We start from the raw sequence: 22,534 nt of genomic DNA on the forward strand, positions 1-22,534 counted from the left end.
AGATTACTCGTGTTCCAATGCATTCCTATGGGAAATGGTCCTTCGACTTACAACCATTTTGAGTTACGCCCATCTTCTGGAATGGATTATGGTCGTAAATTGAGGCACCACTGTATATTGTTATATAATTCAATGATAACTAAATGTCTAGGAAGGAGTCCTAAGAATTATATTTGATACATACCCTACAAATATAACAGGATCTTGTTACCTGTGCAAAACTGCTGTGAAAGCAATGAGTGTCATGTGTAAATTATGATCATATTCTAGCTTAGTCAGGGAATATAGGTTCTGTTTTCTGATGCATGCAGAAAGTAGGCTAATTGGATTAACTTGTCTAGAATTAAACTCTCTTCTTTTGTTGTCCTAAAGCTTCTTCTAGTGGCTTATTTCTAAAGTAATGATTCATTTAACAGTTGCACACACAGTATCCTTATGCTCTTCGTACTTCTTTGTAAAGACCCCTAACAGTGTCTTTTCATGTGTCTGAAATGTATTCTGTTTTTTCCTCATGGTGTTTTTCATGATAACAAATCCTAGATGAATTGATTAGTCTGTAAATTTCTTTTAATGTCAACGGATATCATACTTCAAATAATCCTGATATGAAAGGGTTCAGAGAGTATTTCTTCTTCATGTAGACACTGCTGGGTTGACTTTAATCTAATTACTAAAATAATTTCATGTCAGTTTCTTTGGCATCTGCAATGAAACTAAGCCCTAGAATCTTGTACACTTTTGTAAATTGCTACATTGACTTAAATTGGGGGGGGGGGAGGGAAACTGTTTAGAAGCGTTTGTTGAAATTATTATTATTCATAGTCATATATAAATTGGTGCATTGAGTTAAACTGTGGAAAAACAGAGCTTTAGAAATGATTTTAAAATTAATTTTTATGGAAGTAATAGAGGACGTTTGAGGAACCTTGACTGGCCTTGGTTGAAAATAAAAGAAGAAGGCTGCTGTGATGTTTCTGTGGTGAGGAAACTAGGCTGTGCAGTAAGCTCCCTTGGGTCCATTTAGAATTTTCTGGCCACAACTTTCTTTAAGACTTTATCAGTAGATGCTCTTGCATCCCTCTCTAGCAAATGTGAAGGTTCTTAAGAGGAAAAAAGAGGATATAATAATTGTGGAGAGGATGGAAATGAGGATTGAGTTTAGAGGTAGGCAGGAATTTAGGAAATCTGAGCAGAATTCCCTGCGGAAAAGCAGAAGACTGAAACAAGACCCAAAAGGCCTCTGAAAGAAGGTTTCTCATTTTGAGCCCAGCATCAAGGGCAAGATCTGCCTGTAGTAGTATTTTAATGTTCAGTGGTGCCCCGCTAGACGCTTACCCCACATGACATCAAAATTGTTTGACGATGACATTTTGCGATTGCTATTGCGATCGCAAAACAATGGTTCCAATGGGGGAAATCCGCTTTACGTTGATTAGGAGCCTGCTTCGCAAACCGTTTGTTCACAAAATGATGTTTTTTCTGGCTCTGCAAAATGGCTTCCCCCTGCAAAATGGCTTCCCTCCCTTCTCAAAATGGCTGCTTTCCGGACGGAAGCTTCATGTTACAGTGATTTAGAACAACTGATCGACGGTTCTCTATGGGCAATCTTTGCTGGACGATGAGGTATTTCCCCCATTGGAACGCATTGACCGGTTATCAATGCATTCCAATGGGGATTTTTTAGCTTGATGACGATTTCGCTTAACAGCGATTTTGCTTGAATGCATTATCGTCGTCAAGTGGGGCACCACTGTTCTTCAGATTCCAGGGCCTCTACGAACGTTTTAGGCTTTGGAGAAGGTGGCGGGAAAACCCCATTGCCCTCTTGTCTTCTTCAGCTCTTTTTAAAAGGGGATTTAATTTTTCTCTTCTTTATCTTGTCAGCCTCTTGAGCCACCTGTGAATGGCCATGTTAAGTGCAAATCATAGACAGAACAGACCTGAGTGGAACCAGGAGATTTTTGTGGCTGTTGTATCCCTTGCTGGAGGAGAAACAGTAAAGCTTCTGATAATTTTGTCCTCTTAGCCTTCCATGACATAGACTTTTGTTTTCTTAAGGACAAGATCAGCTTGAACAGGTGATCTTGTCAATGTATAGTTGTCAGTGACAGAGTATGTAATCATGTGTGTAGATACACAATGCTTTTTGTTTTTGTTCAGCATAGAGTTGAAAGAAATATTGTGATCGCCAAGAGGAAGTTTTCAAAATTTACCATGCATAGAGTTTTCTATGTACGTAGGTACAGTATTCTGTGGAATGCGAGAAGCCATGTTATGGGAAGAACTTTGGCGTTCTTTACATTTATGAACAGTGGTGCACATTTACCCTTACTTAGGTGAAATACACTTTTAAATATTGGTACAGTATTAAAAGATATGTTTGTATAAAATTAAAATTTTAAGGTGCTGCTGATTGATTCTGAAATGCTATAATGGATCCATGTCCAGCACTAACTACATTGTTTTTCCTTGCAGAAATATTCTTTTGTAGCACTTCTAACTGATGTTTTGGAAATTGAAATCAAAGATAAATTTGCCAAGAGTCGGCCAATCATCAAGCGCTTTCTTGGGAAGCTCACCATACCAGTTCAAAGACTGTTGGAAAGGCATGCAATAGGGTAAATAAATATACTTTTGTTGTTCATGTTACTTTAGCCAAGAGTAAAAGTGTTCTCCTATAACAAAGCCTAATGGTACCACATAATTGATTGCTTTACCAGGAAGCTAAGAAGCCTTGTTCCATCCTTCTTGTTTGACATTAATTCATGTTATCTCAAAGGTTATGTTTTTGTCTTGCATTTACTGTCAGGCTCTTTCTCTCAATACCCCCATGTATTAAGTATTGAAAGCAATTGAGAATAATTTTTCTTTTTATTGGAATACACTGAGTTGTCAGGCATAGGTTCATGCAGTAGTGTGCAAATTTACTGAGAATGTTTTCGTCGTGTTACTTTTACAACTCAAAAATGCCCAACTACCCCAACCCCATTAATAAAAAAGATGCAACTAATTTTATGGAAGATGAAGGTAACACTAATTTATCTATAGAATCCAACGTGTGTCACATTTTTCTGAACGTTTTGCCACATTTACATTATATTCTCTAGTGAACAGCTTGTTAAATGGATAAAATTTGTTTTGTTCTTGAATGCCTAGCAGTGCAGTAAGAGACTGAAACACTTAGTAGTCTAAAAGTTTGATGACAAAATACACATAACAGATGTGCTATAAATTTGTATACAAGGTTAGGCAATATATTAAAATCAATAGGCCACGTTATTGTTATATTACATTTTGGGGGGAAAGAATACAGGCCTTAGGAGAAAAATGAGCCATAGTGTTTTTCTGAGGACTTACAATACAGAAGCTGAAATATAGTATCCAAAATATTTTGATAAATAGCAATGACAGCAATCACATAAGTGAAGATTCTAATAAAAATGGAGCTTAAGTTCCCTGAGGACTTCCATAATTTGTCTAGTAAATGTGGCACCAGCATTTAAAAAAATACCTTGCAAAGGTACTTCTCTCCACACACCCACACACCCCATAGTTGTTCAGTACTACATTGTCTGGTGCCATTTCTAATTCTCTGTTGGAGTGAAGAGTGTCCATAGGGAGACTGGTATAGTAGTCTCCAATATCAGGTGCTGTTTCAGCATCTTGGATGCACACATTTCTTCTGGGAACATATCTAAGATTCCCACTGTGTCTTAAGCAGTTTCTGGGTTGCATCCAGGAGACTGATTATATTAGGAAAGTTACCCCATGATTTATTTTAAAGCAACTTTCAGTGAGACCTATACAGGGAGAAATTACTGTTGACTGGGGCCAAATAGGTGCGCAATCCAAATTGTGGGTTTTTTTGTTTTGTTTTGTTTGGCTTCAGCAGGTTGTTGGTCCTTTCTGGTGGGAATATTTTATTTCACACAGTGACCTAGAACATTCTGAAGTCTGTGGAATATTTTGAGTTAACTGCAATAGCCATTCAATCAAACTGATAACAGAATTATTTTTTTTAAAGAGCCTACCTTCAATTATGTGAAGTTTGTGGTTCATCACGGTGTTGTCATGCTATTGCATGACTATCCAGAATTAAATCAGCTTGTAAACAAATGGCCTCCTTTTTCACAGATTTCCCCACCAAATAAACACGTTGCATAAATGGAGAAAGACAAATTCAGTTTGAAAACAATTGTCAGCTTTTCCCAAGGTGGTATTCATGCAGGTAAGCAAAATATATTGCAGATTTAACAAGACAGATCAGGCTGTTTTGCCTGTGCTTGGCTGACAGGAAAGTCCTGTTGGACTAGTTAATTGTTTTTTTTAAGTTTTGGATGAAGAACATCCATGCTTGTTTTCCAAGCCCTGATTAGAGTTTGAGAATAAATATTAATGTTCCCGAGGACTACTGATTTTTTAACATAGAATTAAGCATTCATATAATTGACAGTAGTGCTAAAATGTCATCAAATTTGAAATTGAGATATAATTGTCAAATAGAAGTGCTTTTAATAAATTTGCACACTGCTGGATGACAGAATATCATCCTTACCATTCCAGGCATCTTTGGAGATATTATAATTCCTTACATTTTTCTAAAGACCCAAATGCTCATCGTCCTTCTCTTATTTATTTAAATATATATTTATTGCAATTTTTAAATGCTGCTTTTCTCCTGGTAAAGGGACTGTTGCAATCCACAAACATAATGTTCTTCTCAAGTGCCAAGTGAGGGCAAGTGTACAAGTTATGGCTGCTGTCTGGAGACCATACTTAAGTTTTTCCAAGTGACACTTTCCATTTCAGATTGAGTGACAATTAGAGGTGGGCATGAATCTGAGAAATTGTGAATTGTTTTGGTTTGTGATTTGTCAAGATTGAAAAATAGCGAATTACAAACTTTAGATTTTTTCCTGATAAATTTATGAATCGATTTGTCAATTCACTTTTGACTTTAAAAGCACCTAGAGACACCAAATTTGTAGGGAAGTTTCCCTTGAATCTCTTCTAGAAGCTCTGCACATTTGGTGAAGTTTGAGCTTCCAACATCCAATTTATACACCCACAAGGAGGGTCCTCCGTAGGAAAGTTCCCCCCAGGCACCTAGAGACACCAACATCACAGAAAAGCTTCCCCTGACTCTCCTTTTCAGTTCCCTCCAAGTGTAGTGGAGATTGTGTTTCAGCCATCCAAATTATACACATGCATAGTGAGTCCCCCCTGGGAAAGTGCCTTTTAGTAGCTGGCTTGGGAGGAACCCAACCTTCTCCAAACTTGGAGGGATTGTAGAGGAGAGTCATGGGAAGCTCTCTGTGATTTCAGTGTCTAGGTGCCTGGGGCACCTCTTCCTTGAGGGAGCTCTTTGTGGGTGTCTAACTCCAACATCTGAAACCTAATCTTCACCATACTTGGAAAGATTGTAGAAGAGAGTCAGAGTATGATAATTCCGGTGTGTCTAGGTGCCTTGGGGGCAAACAAATAGACAAATCAAAATCGCTAAAACATTCATTAATTTGTGATTTGTTGGGCTGTTGATTTGTACGAGTATGAATTCATGAATTCATGATTTTTGAACAAATTTGGTGATTCATTTTTAATTCATGCCCATCTCTATTGACAATTCTTCAAAGTACAGCTGCTCCCCTCAAAAGGAAATTGTAGCCCAAGGAGAATAGTCCAATCCATATAGTAATTATAACAGACTGTTGAGGTGACTAAGAGCGGCCTCTGTGATGGTAGCAATGCAGTTTTTTTTAATGACAGCTCCCCAAATTACCATAGACAGGACAGGCTGTGTGATTCTAGAAGCTAGAGATCAAAAAAGTAGGTTTTCTAATCTTTGATAGAAGCCAACTCTTGTGTCTGATTCAAAGATCCTTAAACAGTCTACCAAATAAGTCAGAAAGTCTCAGCCCCTCAAGCATAGTTTTCGCAGAGCTTTGCACACTCGCTGTGGCAACGTCAGAGAAACCATAAGAATGAATGAACTTTACTAGTTGTTAGTAAATGCTTCCTAAAGCCTGAATTAAAGAAAACATGTCCTTGACCCTGGAGTTGTGATGAAATCTATAATAACTGCACATAAAGTATGTGTTGTATTCAGCTAAGAACCTAAATGACTTTTCCGGAGCCACTAGGGGGCAGAATGTGTCCAGCCTTGGGACCTTCTAGTTTGCATTCCTCGCCACTGCCTACATTTAATTTGTTTTTAATTTTAACCTATATTTTATATACGTCCATAATTTTAATTTGTGCAGCTCTCTGATATGAATCAAGGAAGACTACTGCCTTCCTTCCTTCCTTGAATAAGAAAGGGCAATCAAAGGGAAAATATGGCAATAAATAGCTTCATTTGTCGTGATCTTCATTGACTGTTAGTCATGGTTGCCCAGTTTTGTCCTTTGACTGTTTTTCTGTATTGCTAAGAATGTGGGTTGTTAAAACTAGTCTTGCTCCAGATTTTTATGCATATATGTCATAATTAGGTATGCCTGCTACTAGGATTGCAATAGCTCATCGTACAATAGAAGACTAATCAGGTGTTCTGTTTGGGTTCTAGTATTGGTCCCTGCAGACATTAAATGAAATAAATAAAGCATAGTGGTTATTAACCTTTTGAGATGTCCTTATGCCTTTTCTGCAGTTCACAGAATATGAATATACAGTATTTGGAAAAAATAAAAAATTCACTATATCTTTAATATTTGAATTTCATTAAAATAAATGTACTGTATTATTAAGCCACAAATACCCACTACTATGCACTCCAAATTAATTATTCTTTATAAAAATACTTTATTTTTAATTCAGTAAATAGTATTTATTCCTTAAATTAAATTTATTACAAAGCAAACTGAATGACGTAAAATACATGAGACAAATTTTATTCATTGATTCAGGTTAAATATTGAAATCATCAACATTTATTTAAATTACTTATAATTCAGATTAGCAGAATAACACACCAATTACAACATGTGCTGCTGCAAGAAAAACAAGTGAAGGGAGCAACAGTCCCGGAACTGAATAATTCGTTCTCTGTAATGCCAGTTCCCTTTTCAAGCAAAACAAGGTGTGATAGGAAGGGTGGTCTGTGAGGTTGTCTCTAAAAGAGCTTTGCCTGCTCCTGTTTATTTGTTATATTCGGTCTGGACCCTGAAGCCTGTTAACCAATAAGAGAACAAGATTTAACAAGGGGGGCGGTGGTACAGCCAAAAATCTGGACCACTGGCCACGCTAGCTTTGAGGTCAGCTGCTGAGCCCAAGTTCAGATAATCCCACTATCGTCTCCAGAGTTAAGAACGCAGCTGCCAGCTTCCACCCACTGTTTACTTCATCAGGATCGGAGTACGGCTCTTTTCAGTGCTCACCAGTGCAACAAAGAAAGACAATGAGAGACAGTATTTTTCCTTGATCTATTTTCTTTTCTCTGAAAACAGTGTTGCACCTGCCAAAGTCAACAGAAATTGGGGTTACTTATGAAGGTGGATTAATCTGTTTGCAAAACTTCTTTCCCTGCCTTGGCCCGGTTCTAATTAAAACATGTTGATAGTTGCAAAACACATAGAAGAGGTCATACTGTATTTCTGTTCCCCTTTGCAGAGACCAAATTCTCAGCTATAACCTTGGCAGGCGGCTTCCAGCTGACCATGTAAGTGGCTGTCTTCAATTCAAGGTAGAGATTACATCTGCTGTCCAGGAAGGTGAGCATTTGTATCTCAGGTGCCTGTTCTCGTTCAGCTGAAGTTATTTTGTTCTTGAATTACATGTTCTTAGCCTCAAGTCACTTTTTTCCTTTAACCATGGGTTAAGTGAGTGCTAGTAGTGACAATGCTAAGTGAGACAGAGCTATCACAAATCCTCAGGTATAGAGAGATGGCACAGTAAAGCAAAATAAGAGAAAGACAGGTACAGACATTATTATTTGTTAACGAGTCTAATAATTCTTAAAACATCTCCATTATGTCCGGGTCACAACCGCAGCTTGCCACCTTCCCCAAGGTAATAGAATAATTGATTTATATCCTTCCTAACAGTGTTTTTCCAAATTATCTCCTGCTAAAACTACACAGAGGGTAATACAGGTCTGCATCTTTCCTTCTATGATTTCATGTATTTTTCTTCTTTGCGATGCAAATAAAAAGGGATTCTGTTTATTTTATTATTTAGTTTGATGACCGCCTATCGAACTTAATCGCTCTTAAAACAACCTATCTCAAACCACTCTACAAAAGAAGTGGAAACAATTAAAGAGAACTAAAACAAACATTAAAATATAAGATGTGAACTAACCATCAGTTAAAACATGTAAGATAAACCTTCCAAGTACTTTCCTTGGCCTTGTACCTATGTTCATACTGTCTTCTATATTGAAGATTTTATTATAGTCCTCAGCTCTTCTTAGCCTCCTTAGTTCGATTCCCCTCCAACAGGGACTCCTTGACAGGGGCTGGACTTGCTGATCCAGAGGGTCCTTTCTGGCTTTGCAGTTCTAAGGTGGTTCATACCTGCATTCCTAAGCATTTTGAATTAGACAAGGGGGGGTACTTTATTACATTCCTTTATTTTACTGACAGTTTTTCTGAAAGTCATCTGTGTGGTCTTAGTTTCGTTTTTCTTCATTTCCCAAGCAAGGATGCTTTTTCCAAGTACATTTTAATCTTATTTACCGTATTTTTGCACCATAAGACGCACTTTCCCCCCTCCAAAATGTGGGTGGGGAAGTCAGTGCGTCTAATGGTGTGAATGCAGCAATTTCGTCGCTGCTGGCCCCGTGGGGGGGAGCGTCGCAAGGGTCCGGGTGAGCCTTCCAGGACCCTTGCGAGGCTCCCCCACGCCCCCACGGGGCCAGCACCGGCGAAATCGCCAGCTTCCAGGTGGGGGGAACGTCGCAAGGGTCCTGGGAGCTCACTCAGATCCTTGCGACGCTCCTCCCACCCACGCACCGGCCAGCACTGGCAAAATCGCCAGGTTCTGGGAGTGTTTTGAGGCTTCCCAAGCCTCAAAACACTCCCAGAACCTGGCGATTTTACCCCCCCCTGGTCCCATGGGGGGGTGGGTGGAGGGTGGCAAGGGTCCAAGGGAGCCTTCCAGGACCCTTGCCACCCTCCCCCCACCCCCCCGCGGGGCCAGCCCTGGCGAAATCGCCAGGTTCTGGGAGTGTTTGGAAGCTTGATAAGCCTCCAAACACTCTCAGAAGCTGGCAATTTTAACCCCCCCCGCTCTGTGGGGGGTGGGGGGAGGGTGGCAAGGGTCCAAGGGAGCCTCCCTTGGACCCTTGCCACCCTCCCCCCACCCCCCGCGGGGCCAGCACTGGCAAAATCGCCAGGTTCTGGGAGTGTTTGGAAGCTTGATAAGCCTCCAAACACTCTCAGAAGCTGGCAATTTTAACCCCCCCCCCGCTCTGTGGGGGGTGGGGGGAGGGTGGCAAGGGTCCAAGGGAGCCTCCCTTGGACCCTTGCCACCCTCCCCCCACCCCCCGCGGGGCCAGCACTGGCAAAATCGCCAGGTTCTGGGGGTGTTTGGAGGCTTCCCAAGCCTCAAAACACTCCCAGAAGCTGGCGATTTTACCCCCCCTGGTCCCATGGGGGGGTGGGTGGAGGGTGGCAAGGGTCCAAGGGAGCCTCCCAGGACCCTTGCCACCCTCCCCCCACCCCCCCGCGGGGCCAGCCCTGGCGAAATCGCCAGGTTCTGGGAGTGTTTGGAGGCTTCCCAAGCCTCCAAACACTCCCAGAAGCTGGCGATTTTACCCCCCCCTGGTCCCATGGGGGGGTGGGTGGAGGGTGGCAAGGGTCCAAGGGAGCCTCCCAGGACCCTTGCCACCCTCCCCCCACCCCCCCCGCGGGGCCAGCCCTGGCGAAATCGCCAGGTTCTGGGAGTGTTTGGAAGCTTGATAAGCCTCCAAACACTCTCAGAAGCTGGCGATTTTAACCCCCCCCGCTCTGTGGGGGGTGGGGGGAGGGTGGCAAGGGTCCAAGGGAGCCTTCCAGGACCCTTGCCACCCTCCCCCCACCCCCCGCGGGGCCAGCACTGGCAAAATCGCCAGGTTCTGGGGGTGTTTGGAGGCTTCCCAAGCCTCAAAACACTCCCAGAAGCTGGCGATTTTACCCCCCCTGGTCCCATGGGGGGGTGGGTGGAGGGTGGCAAGGGTCCAAGGGAGCCTTCCAGGACCCTTGCCACCCTCCCCCCACCCCCCGCGGGGCCAGCACTGGCAAAATCGCCAGGTTCTGGGGGTGTTTGGAGGCTTCCCAAGCCTCAAAACACTCCCAGAAGCTGGCGATTTTACCCCCCCTGGTCCCATGGGGGGGGGTGGAGGGTGGCAAGGGTCCAAGGGAGCCTTCCAGGACCCTTGCCACCCTCCCCCCACCCCCCGCGGGGCCAGCACTGGCAAAATCGCCAGGTTCTGGGGGTGTTTGGAGGCTTCCCAAGCCTCCAAACACTCCCAGAAGCTGGCGAATTTACCCCCCCTGGCCCCATGGGGGGGTGGGGGAACGTGGCAAGGGTCCAAGGGAGCCTCCCAGGACCCTTGCCAGGCTCCCCCCCCCCACGAGGACAGCGGGGGCAAAATCGGGAGCTTCCAGGACCTTTTCTGAGCCTGGAAAGGCTCAGAAAAGGTCCTGGAAGCTGCCTATTTTGCCCCCTCTGTCGCCCGGGGGAGGCAGGGTGAGTCTCCAAAGGGTCCTAGGGTGTGTTCTAGGACCCTTTGGAGACTCACCCTGCCTCCCCCGAGGGCCAGAAGGGGCAAAATCGCCACCTTCTGGGGCTCTTTTGAGGCTTGGGAAGCCTCAGAAGAGCCCCAGAAGGTGGCGATTTTGCCCCCTCTGGCCCCTGAGGGAGGCAGGGTGAGTCTCCAAAGGGTCCTAGAACACACCCTAGGACTCTTTGGAGACTGACCCTGCCTCCCCTGGGGGCCAGAGGGGATGAAACCGCCACCTTTGGGGGCTCTTCTGAGGCTTGGGAAACTTCAGAAGAGCCCCAGAAGCTGGCGATTTCACCCCCTCTGGCCCCCGAGGGAGGCAGGGGGAGGCTCCAAAGGGTCCTGGAACACACCCTAGGACCCTAGGGTGTGTTCCATAAGATGGACCTCTCCATAAGGCTCACCAAGTTTTAGGAGAAGAAAGCAGATAATTTTTTTCCTGTTTTCTTCTCCTAAAAATTTGGTGCGTCTTATGGAAAGGTGCGTCTTATGGAGCGAAAAATACGGTACATTGGGAAGCTTCCCGTGCTCCTCAGCCTCCCATAGTAAATTATGCTCCCAGACTTAAAACGAACAAGCTGAAGAACAAATAGAATGAAACAAAACAATGTTAATTTCTTGGAACAGGAATTATTTATTTTCTATCTTTATTTTATTTTATTTTATTTATTTATTTATTTATTTATTTATTTATTTATTTATTTATTTATTTATTTATTTGATTTTTACCCCGCCCCTCTAGACCATGTCTACTCTTTTGCTCTTAAGTTTGATGTCACTCTATTAAAATATGAATTAGTAAGAATAATGTGCTTTCTATTAGTGGTTAATTCATAAGTCTATAATAATTCTGTTTTCCCTAGGTGTATGGTACATAGCAACCCTGTTCAAAATGAAAAGGCAGCTCAGGCTTACACAGTACAGTGGTGCCTTGCTTGACGAGGATAATCCGTTCCAGCAAAATCGCTGCAGAGCGAAATCCTCATCAAGTGAAATTAAAAAGCCCATTGAAATCCATTGAAAACCGGTTCAATGCATTCTAGTGGGCTAAATACCTCAGCGTCCAGCGAAGATCCTCTATAGGGCGGCCATTTTCGGGGGCCTGTAAAGCGAAAAATCCGTTCTAAAGCACAGCGGGGAACCATTTTACACAGTGGGTGGCCATTTTGAAACCCGATGATCAGCTGTTTTGATCGTTGTAATGCGAAGAATTGGTTCCCGAAGCAGGAAACCGATCGTTGGAAGCAAAAAAAGCCCTTTGAAACATCGTTCTGCGATCGCAAAAGCGATTGCAAAAACTTCATCGTCAAGCGGATTCATCGTTTAATGAGGTAATCGTTAAGCGAGGCACCACTGTATCTGTTATCTCTGTTACAGTAACTGCTATATATTATATGCCTAGAGTTTGTGGCTTCTCTGTGTTTTTTCCAACAGAGTTGATGCTTGTATTCTGTAAAGCCTCACACTCACACTTCTGGACTACTGTGCCATTATGTGATAAGTCTATTTTCACATACAAGACTGTGCACTTTATAAAAGGAGCTGTGGTCTTCCTTGTTTATGACACATTTGCTAGCAAAGTCTAGCAGCATGTAGAAATTTATATACGTAATGGACTTCTTTGAATGATTAGTTATTTTCAATGGTTGTATGAAAATTTCCTCCACTGGATCTATGTGTTCTATAGGTAGCTCCTCCCACCATCATAATGTTCTTTCATTTTGCCCCTCAATTGGAGAGCAGAGAGAGTAATAGAATTACAATATTTATGAAAGTTTGGAATGAGTAAACCATGTGCAGTTTGGCCTGAAACCAAGCTCCCTGCTAATTTCAATACTCAAAATGCCCACACAATTAAGTATGTCTGGGGGGGGATGCTTAGATTTGCACCGTAATGAGTGTCTGGGTGTTATATTGCCTGCAAGAGGGATTACGATTCACAGTCTCCATGCCCAGACAAGAATCAGTTGTTGTTTTTTCTTGATAGATGCTTCACCAGAAACAGTGGGAACTCTGCTTGGAGTAAACTCGATAAATGGAGACTTGGGGAGCCCTTCTGATGATGAGGATGTACCTGCAGGGCATCATGATTCACCTCCAGCTTGTTCGAATGGCCCAGTCCATGAAGAATCAGCCGGAGACACCATCACAAGGCATTCCCTAAGGACTAGTACAACTCTAGAAACAGATCAGGAGGATTTGACCTCTACAGCTTCAAGGTCATCAGCGCCCAGAGGACGCCAGGACTCGCTGAACGACTACCTGGATGCAATAGAACAAAGCAATCCCTATAGGTCTGGGACCTCAGCTTGCACTGAGCGTGTTGTTGGGGCATCTCCCAAATTAAGAAGCAGTTTCCCTACTGACACTAGACTCAATGCAATGCTTCACATTGACTCTGATGAAGAGGAGCATGAATACCATCAAGCTTTGGGGTTCCAGTCTTCCCTGGAGGATGATGGGGGTGGTTTGGTCATGCTGAATGGTACTACCAGGAGTGCTGAACTGAATCTCTTGAATAGTTCCCCAAATCGAACAACACAGAACCAGGTTCCTGAAGAAAATGGGCAAGCACCCACTACAGAAACTTCCTTGCAGCTTTCCGATAATCAGCAGGAGACCCTGGAAGGGCCTCCAGAATCAGAGTTGGGGGAAGAGGAAGAAACTCCTCCTGTTTCTCAGGATAATGGGCCAGTAAATTTGGCTGCCAATGACGTTTCTCAGCCTCAAGAGGCTGAGACTCCAGCAGCTGATGTGGAAGCTGGCACTTCAGAGCCTTCTTCTGGAGGCAGAACAGAAATGACAGAAGCTGAGTCTATCGACCAGGGGTCGGAACCTTCTCAGCTTTCGTCCGAAACGGAGCAGAGCGATCCTGCCCGTACTGAGAGCGTCAGTGAATCCAGCACTAGGCCGGAAGGAGAAAGTGACGTGGAGGGGGCCGATGGTCCTTGCCAAGAAGGTGCCACTCCCCGACCCCCATCTGTTGATACTCGATGCTCCTCTTTTGAAAGCACCCGGTTTCCAGAGACTCCAGCCTTTTCCTCCCAGGAGGAGGAAGAGGGTGCTTGTGCCGTGGAGCTCGCCAGCAGCGAGCCTCCCCAGGAAACTCAGGACGTGGTGTGCACGCAGGCCTCGTTGCCCGCAGTGAACATACCGACTGCTCAAGAGGAGGGGCAGTTGCCTGAGGCAGGTGGGTTACAGGACGGCGATGAGGCTGAAGAAATCTGGCAGAGGAGGCAGAGTCTGCAGGCGGCGGCTGCTCGTGGCCAGTCTCAAGAGGAGGAGGCCGGAGGAGCCGAGGCAGCTTGTGAGGGAGCTGCTGCTTCGCAGGTGGATGGAGCCAGCGGAGGTAATGACGGTTAAAAAACAAAACAAACACAACACCAATGATCCTGGCACTGTTTCCAAGGGGGGGATGTCAAGAGATAGACAGGCAAGTCAGGAAGGTACCTGCAGCTGCGGTTTCTCACTTGCTTCTTTAATGGACAGCATAAATTAGAAATTTCATGAGAAGGAATGTATGATAAATTTGTTCTCGAAATAAAAAAAATGGTTAACAATGCAGGTCTACTGAATTTGAGGTGTAGAGAATCTTCTCATGCATGGTCCGAAATTATGGACAGGTAGTGATGTAGCCATGAGGCTAAATTATTTAAAACAGTAAGAACATATTGTGAGGAATTTCAGAAAGATCTCCCTGCACTAGGAGTATGGGCAATAAAATAAAGCGATTCAGTGTGAACAAGTGTAAAGTGATGCATTAAGGAGCACAAAACAACAACAACAACAACAACAACAACAACAACAACAACAACAACAATCCCCACCTTGCATATACAGTGATGGACTCCAGAACAGAAAACAACTGTCCAAGGATGGGATCTTGAGGTTTTGGTAGGCAGCTTGATTAAAGGGTCATCAACCCAATTGCTCAAACCTTGTTGCTTAGAGCAGTGGTTCTTAACGTGGGTGATAATGCCCCCCAGGGGGCGATTTCATTTTTCAGGGGGGCGGTAGAACGAAAAGGGGCGGTGTGGGGGCGCTGGAGCAGAAGAGGGGCGGTAGGGGGGCGCTGGAGCGAGCCAAACCTGTGAAGATGGCTGCAGCCTTTTTACAGTGTGCATGAATGAATATATATTTTCCTCCAATCTTAATTTAATTTCAGAGTTTTCATCTTGAAATTTTTAGTTCCTGCATATGTTTTTATGCCCTTTTTATATTTCTTTTTGCGTCTTAAAATTCACTTGCAACTAAATCATTAAATGTTACTTTTTGGGGGGGGGCATTTCATTTTCTTGAAATTTAATTTTGTTTTCAGGGGTCATTGGATTTAAGTGTCTTAAATAAATAAATAAATAAATAAATAAATAAATAAATAAATAAATAAATAAATAAATAAATAAATAAATACCGCAGGGAGGGGGGCAATGATAACTTCCTCAATGGCTCAAGGGGGCGTTTCTTTCAAAAAGGTTAAGAACCACTGGCTTAGAGTAATAAGTCGCACTGCAGTGAGCCAGTTGAATCAATGGGGATTTGGTGAGTCAACTCCATAAGTTCCATTGATTTAAATGGGCCTACTCTGGTTGCAGCTTGCTTCAGCATATTAAGTTGCAACTGAAGTAGGCTCATTTTGATCAATGGAACTTATAGAGGAATTGACTCACCAAAATGTCCTCAGAGATTGCCCTTCGCCCTGGCTTAATCCAGAGCTGCGATCAATAAAGTGAAATAGGAGAAGGCTAGAGTGCATATGGAGGCGGAACCTGATGGAAAATAATCAAATAGCTGTCAGGATCGCGACTAACCTCTACCAATCTAAGGTGAAGGCTGCTAGTTGATCTTACTTCGCTGTCCGGATAAGCGAAGCCTCCAACCAGCAGGCGGAACTATTCGGAGTTGGTCATAGTGATTGGCCTCCCACTAGCATCTCACCTGACCAATTTGCAGCCTTTTAAAAATCAAAAGTGGAGGCCATCTGCTGGGATCTTACCCCCTATTTGAAAACAGTGGATCGAGCAGAGATGTCCAGTGCTCCATCTTACCTGATGACTTAACCACTTTCAGACTGTGATGTCAGACATGGTGGACAGAGTACTTTGCTGTCGCGCCACCGCCTCCTCCCTTGTCCGGTCTAGCTAATCAAAGCAGCCAGGTCTATAACATCTGAACGGGCTACGGCAATAATTAACGGGTCTTTCCAGAAGAGCAAGGTTCCCCAAGGAGACACTCATTAGGCCTATTAGGAGGAAACCGAGCTTGGCGGTGGATGGTATTGGTAATTTTATTTTTATTTTATTTATTAGATTTCTACCCCGCCCCTCTAGACAATGTCTACTTGGGGCAGCTTACATAGATAAAAACACAACAGTATAACATATATAAAGTCATCAAAAATACAGTTATAACAATTAGTTCCAAACAACACATTACCAAGATGGCATAACTCAAGGAGAAAAAAAAATAGAAATCACTTAATTGACTGGAGGGAAGGCCTGCTTGAATAGCCAAGTTTTTAACTGACTTTTGCTCAGCAATGGATGCAGAAGAACGGACTGAGGCTGAATCCGGGCAAAACGGAGGCCCTTCAGGTGGGTGCCCCAGACATCAGTGGCCTGGGAAACTCCCTCTCTGTTTTTTGGGGGGGTGACTCTTACCACCAAGAGTGAGGTTCGCCATTTGGGTGTACATCTGGACCCGGTGCTCACCATGGAGACCCAAGTGTCATCAGTGGTCTGTTCCGCACATTTCCACCTTTGGCGGATTGACCCCTTATCCTGATGTGGGAGTGCTCACCACTTTGGTCCATGTGCTCGTAGTCTCAAGATTAGACTACTCTAATGCGCTCTACGTGGGGCTGCCTTTGAGACTGACGTGGAAACTTCAGCCTTGCATTGGCTGCTCATTCATTTCCGCATTGATTTCAAAGTTCTTACGATTACATATAAATCTGTAAATGGTTTAGGACCTCGATATCTGGTAGAAATCCTTCTCCCACCCAGTTTTGCCACAGTTACTCGTTCCAGCCAGGCTGGGCGGCTGAGGGGCCTAACGCCGAGGGAGGTCCAGAAGAAAAGAACGAGGAACAGGGCCTTCTCAGCAGTGGCTCCTTGCCTTTGGAATAGCTTGCCAGTGGAGATCCACCTGGCTCCCTCTCTGGGTGTTTTCAGGAATAAACTTAAAACCTGGCTATTTGGGCTATTTCCCTCCTGCCATATCTTAATTTCTTATACTTTCACCACCTTGGATCTATAATATATCTTTATTGGTTATATTGTTTTTAAATTTGTAAACTGCCCAGAGTAGACCTTTGGTCTAGATGAGTGGGATAGAAATCCAATAAATAAATAAATAAATCCCCATTGATTCAATTGGCCCCCTGCAGTGCGACTTATCACTCTAAGCAACAAGTTTTCAGCATTTGGGTTGATGACCCTTTAACCAAGCTGTCTACAAAAACCTCAGGATCCCGTCCTTGGACAGTTGCTGCCAGTCACACTTCTTCTGAGAAATTTAATATAAGAGTAATGCTGTGACTTCCTACCTTAAAGTAAAAAACATACCTAAAGAGATTCTTTGGTTTTTTAGGTTCCCAAGCCAATGGTCATCAGCCGCTGAGAACGCTTCCCTCCGTTCGCCAAGATGTTAGTCGTTATCAGAGAGTGGACGAGGCCCTGCCACCAAGTAAGGAACTTTTTTATATTAATTCCAATGTTTCTGAAAGTTGAAAGTGACATTGTACATTTTGTTTAGAATATGGGTTTTCTTGGTTCCATTACCACCTTTTGTTTCCCCAGGTTGAAAAGAGTAAACTATGTACATAGCCCATGTGTTCCTCCATCCCTAGAGCACTTGCGACTGTCATGTCCTCCTAGTGGGGATGGAGTAATCTTGCAGGGTCTTAGAAAGCTCCACTATATCAGGTCCTACTGTTTGCCTTCTGCTTTATACTTGTCTACGGTGACTGGAAGATGTTGTCTTGGTTTTGGAAAAAGCCCTTTCTGTAACATCCACAGGATGATCTTTCTAAGTTGAAATGTCAGGGATCAAACATGGGACCATCTACAAGCAATGTTACTGCTTCCTACTGAATCAGTGGTTTCTACTGAACTGCTGGTCTACAGTCCATACGTCTAGGGTGGTCTTGGAGCTCCCACTAACTCACAAACTGCAGTGCAGTTGTATGGTATAAGAGAACTGCAAATGTGCTGTGAAACATCAGAGCATTAAATAATGGACAGTTCCAGAAAGCCCAAAATACCCCACCACACAAGAGGATGCCTTCTGTATGGTTTTGAACTCTGGCTTTCTTTCTAAGACAATCTCTACCGTGTATGGATAGTCTGGTTGCATTTCTGCATTGGTTATGATGTGGAGAAGGCTGCTATTATTATTTTTTGGTCATTTTTACAGTGAAAACAAAGCAAAACCTTTTCAACGTAGGCAAGAACGTTGGGAACATCAGTGGCGAAGCAGTGCTCTGAAGCAGAACTGGGCAAAGCATAGCCCATATGTAACCCCCAAGTCTGTTTTTGTGACTCCCACTGGGCCTATGATGTCCCCCACCCCTAGAAAAAAAATAATTTTTTAAATAACATTTTTGCTTATTATCCCAAGGCCCCCAGAAGTGGTTTGTTTGTATGTTTGTTTGTATTAGATGAGCAAGGGTGCCTTCTCCACACCAAAACTCCAGTAATTAAAATGGAAGTGGATGTCAGGTCAATTCTGGTTTTGGTTTTTAAATTTGTGGGGAGATGTTTTTCATCATTTTAGGGCCTGGTGTGGTCTGCAGTGGGTGTTAGGGTTGAAAAATTGGGCCCCAAGGTTTCACATCTCTGCCCTAAAATATCTAATATCTTATGCTTGTTTTTTGTTACCTTAGATTGGGAAGCACGTATTGACAGTCATGGGAGAATATTCTATGTGGACCACGTAAACAGAACCACAACTTGGCAGAGGCCCACAGGTCCCCCAGCCCAGCAAATCCTTCAGCGTTCCAACTCCATACAGCAAATGGAGCAGCTGAATCGCCGGTGAGAATTATTCAGATTTTTTTTTCTGTAGCACAGGAAAAAAAATCTGAATAAAAATAAAAATTAATCAATGTACTTTATCTCCTGACAAAGGTCACACTTTATGATTGCAAGTCACGAAACTTCCTTGAACTCAGCCAATGTAGAAATATTTATCTTCCTCTTAATAACGTATAACATATGTAAGGTTGGCATTAGCTCAGAAACATGACCGAGAGAGTCCTTTTTTCATTCTGCAAATAAATACGGAAGATCTGCTACAAGGAGTGACTTAGTGTTTATACAAAGCCACAGCAGGGGTAAGGTTGACTTTCAGAAACATTTTCACAGCTACTGAAATGCAACCTTTATTTCCAAGCAGGAGGGCAGGATAGGGATGCAAAATTGTCAATAGGGGCTTCTGGAATGACTTTAAGATATTGACACTTCTGTGTGTGAGCACAACAGCACTGGGGCTTTAACAAGAGCGTGGGCTGTGCATGTTTAGCAAAAGAAAAATATGGGCAGCCACAATTCCCTTTAGGGTTGTTTCCATGCAGCTAAAAAATAAATGGTTATCTGAATCTGTGCTATCACTGCATGATGCCTAATGATCCAGCTTTATGCCACAAAGATGCCTTTCCATTTTTTTTAATGAGGTTGAATCAAAAGCGGAGGGCTTAGAGCAATCAATGCTTGGGGGACAATAATCGTGAACAGCGTGAAGAAATATATGAAGGAATAGACAGTAGACAATACATTGCAAATCTTTCTTCATTCCTAAAATGCTCAATGGCCACATTAAAAAATGTGCCATAGAATGTCTAACTATCCCTTCTGTTTGGTCTTGTGGGAGCACGCTTTACTGGCTATGTTCCTCCAGCCTGTATTTGCCTAAATACAGGCTTAGGAAAGAAATACAATAAAATCATGAGGGGAACTTTTTAAAAATACATTGTAAAGTTCATTATCCCTTCAAGGTCAGTTTATGGGGACAGGAGACAGAACCTGGTGATGGTAAGCAGCAAACTAATTGGTCTCTAAAGTTTGAGGGAAGACCATCCCTATGACTTAATTTATTAATTCATTCAAAATTTTTTGTACCTGTTCAGCCATCAGAGTGACTTACAACGATTAGTATTAAACCAGTCCTTTACCCATAGGATTGTAAACTAGAAGGCACAATGCAATTTAATTGCCTGGAGCCAAAGGAAAGATGAAACTGTACTCATGTATTTAGTTATTTAAAATATTTTTACCCCACCTTTCTCCTTAAAAAGGGCCCAAGGTGACTTATATCATTACAAAAAATATTTAAAGAGCTAAAACTGGTAAGTTAGACATTTAAGTACAAGTAAATAAAACATATTTAAAATGTTAAAAGAAAAACATTGCAAAAGAGATTTAAAAACAGCAAAGTACAAGCATCCGAGACACTCATTCTGTGGTCCAGAGTTCTCCTTATAATTGGATGGAATAGAAACAGTTCAAGGAAAGGGGACACAAAGTGAGGAAATGTTTGGCTTCTTGGTCTTCCTTCCCCTCAGCCTAGTAGCAGGATGGTTGCTGCCATTTAATTTGGGGTTATAGCCACTTGTCAGTGTTCTCGGTATGCTAGAGCCAGAAGCATCTGATCGACTTACTGTATTGCATTCAGAGTCTAATTCCAGTCTTGGAACTTCAGGTATCAGAGTATTCGCCGGACAATGACTAATGATCGACCAGAGGAGCACCCAAATGCCATGGATGCGGCTGGAGAGGATACTGACTTCCATCATCCTAATGCAGGTAAAAAACCTCCTTAGTGGCCCTTTTCCTCTCTAAATATTACCCCGTGCATTGCTTTAGTTTGGGACCTATACAAGACTAAAGGCATACTGTAGGTCTCCTGTTTGGTTTAAAAAGTTGCAACTAGCTTTGGTTGGGATTTCTTCATTTTTAAAAAATTTTAAGGAAATGTAGGTGAACCCTCTTGGCTTTGTCCAACAGTGGGCATCTGTCCACTGAACCCCTCAAGGGCAAAATAGATCCCTTCTACCTTGCAACCCTTTCCCAGCACATACCTCTCAAGCTGAAACATGTTCAGGAGAAAATGGGGGGGGGGGGGGGTTAGGGGAGGAGGAGGAAAGGGGAAACTCCCATTGAGTTAAGAGATTCTTCCTCACGTGACATTGGATATAGACCTCTGTTCACAACAGCTGACTCCCTTTTTCAGTAAAACTGTTCCAAGACTAGTTGCGTGGGTTTTTAATGCTCCCTATTTTGGAGGGCCAAAATAGGGAGCATTAAATTAAATATTAACGACCACTAGTTTACATAAGATTATATGTTCATTCATGGATTATTGTGTCCTTTTATAAAACTGAAACTGTTTAATTTTGAAAACGTGTTCTGCAAATTTGAGCAAATACTCAGAGACACAAACGTAAATAGTGACAGAAATGTAAGCTGGGAATAGACTCACCTTTTAAAGTTTATCATCTTTTCTAGCCAAAAGGAGGGAAGGAGGCCAAGAGGACAATAAGGCTGGCTCACCAGAAGGACTTTAATAAAAGTTTAATCAGATTTCTGTCTCCCTAATAAGTTTGAACAATAGGTTTCAGCAGAAAAACCTCTGCTTTGTCTCATTGCTGTGCATCTGGATCATTGCAATAGCCCTTGAAGTGGCGGCTATGTAGATTCCTCTAATTTCCCATATAGAGGCGTCAGGGTATGAGCTGCTGATGCTGAAGTCTTCTCCAGCTTTAGAATCGCCTGTAGCAGGAGTGGGTAGCCTTTTGCCCTTCACATATTATGGACCCCAGCTCTTGTAACACCAGGCCAGGATATCCAGTGTCAAGAGATTACAGGAGTTATTGTCCAAACCACTAAAAAGTCTCCCCTCCCTGCCTTATAACTGTGGTTGAAACAGGAACCAGGTGACTTTGTAAAATCACTTCCTTTCAGTTCCTGATTAACAGATTTGTTGTTCTTCTGCCAGCTAGAATATCCTTTCCCCACATTTTAAAACAAATAGCATGCCAGTCTGTTACTAATAGCTGGATCTTGCAGTAATCCTATTATGTCTATCACATGTTGAAATCAAATTTGTGAAGGAGAAAATGATAAGCATGTCAACCCTCAAATCTGATTGTTAGGGACCTGGATACATTGACCTAAACCCGGTTGTGTAGTTATGCCAATAAAAAACTAAATGGCATAACATTTTGAGAATGGCTTCTAGTTAAGAAATCACCATGGACACTTCCTGTTGTGTTCTGAGTTGGGGGATTCAGTACATAATAGATAAGGTCAACAGTGATTTCTTGAGACAATTCACATCCCAAAGTTGATGTTGTTCATATTATGCCAGTGTAACTATGCTAGAGGATTGTAATTCTAGTACAGTAGGACCCCCATATCCACTGGGGATCGGTTCCTAGCTCCCCATGGATACTGAAAACTGAGGATATTAGTAATGTGTGTGTGTGTGTGTGCGCGCGCGTGCGTGCGTGCGTGTGTGTGTGTGTGTGTGTGTGTGTGTGTGTGTGTGTGTGTAAAAGGGCGGGGAGAAAATATTTTTCACACACATTACCAGAAGTGGCCACTAGAGGACACCAGAGACTACACAATGTATTCATAGCATGATCTTTGCCTCCCTCTGGTAACTGGTTCTGGTAACACAAGTGAAAATATTTTTTCTGGATTTTTTCTTTTAATATTTTTAATATTTTAAGACTATGGATAAGTGAAATAATGAATACTGATCCAGCAGATACAGAGATCTTAAGGTATTCCTTGTTCATTTTGCTCATTGATTTAATTTTTAAAATTTATTTCATGT

General features: G+C 42.8%; 1 protein-coding gene across 2 annotated transcripts in view; it reads left to right on the top strand.

The window, feature by feature from the left end:
* Positions 1 to 22,534, top strand: part of HECW2 (HECT, C2 and WW domain containing E3 ubiquitin protein ligase 2) — a 226,834-nt gene that overhangs the window by 137,043 nt on the left and 67,257 nt on the right. For both annotated transcript variants that reach the window (XM_072979546.2, XM_078380164.1), the window contains exons 7-12: positions 2,476 to 2,618; positions 7,606 to 7,706; positions 12,687 to 14,048; positions 17,288 to 17,383; positions 18,582 to 18,732; positions 20,396 to 20,499. In XM_072979546.2, coding sequence (XP_072835647.2) covers positions 2,476 to 2,618; positions 7,606 to 7,706; positions 12,687 to 14,048; positions 17,288 to 17,383; positions 18,582 to 18,732; positions 20,396 to 20,499 — 1,957 coding nt within the window. The remainder of the gene's footprint in view (positions 1 to 2,475; positions 2,619 to 7,605; positions 7,707 to 12,686; positions 14,049 to 17,287; positions 17,384 to 18,581; positions 18,733 to 20,395; positions 20,500 to 22,534) is intronic.

Source organism: Pogona vitticeps, chromosome 1 (genome assembly GCF_051106095.1).
Source record: "Pogona vitticeps strain Pit_001003342236 chromosome 1, PviZW2.1, whole genome shotgun sequence".
Taxonomy (NCBI): Eukaryota; Metazoa; Chordata; class Lepidosauria; order Squamata; family Agamidae; genus Pogona; species Pogona vitticeps.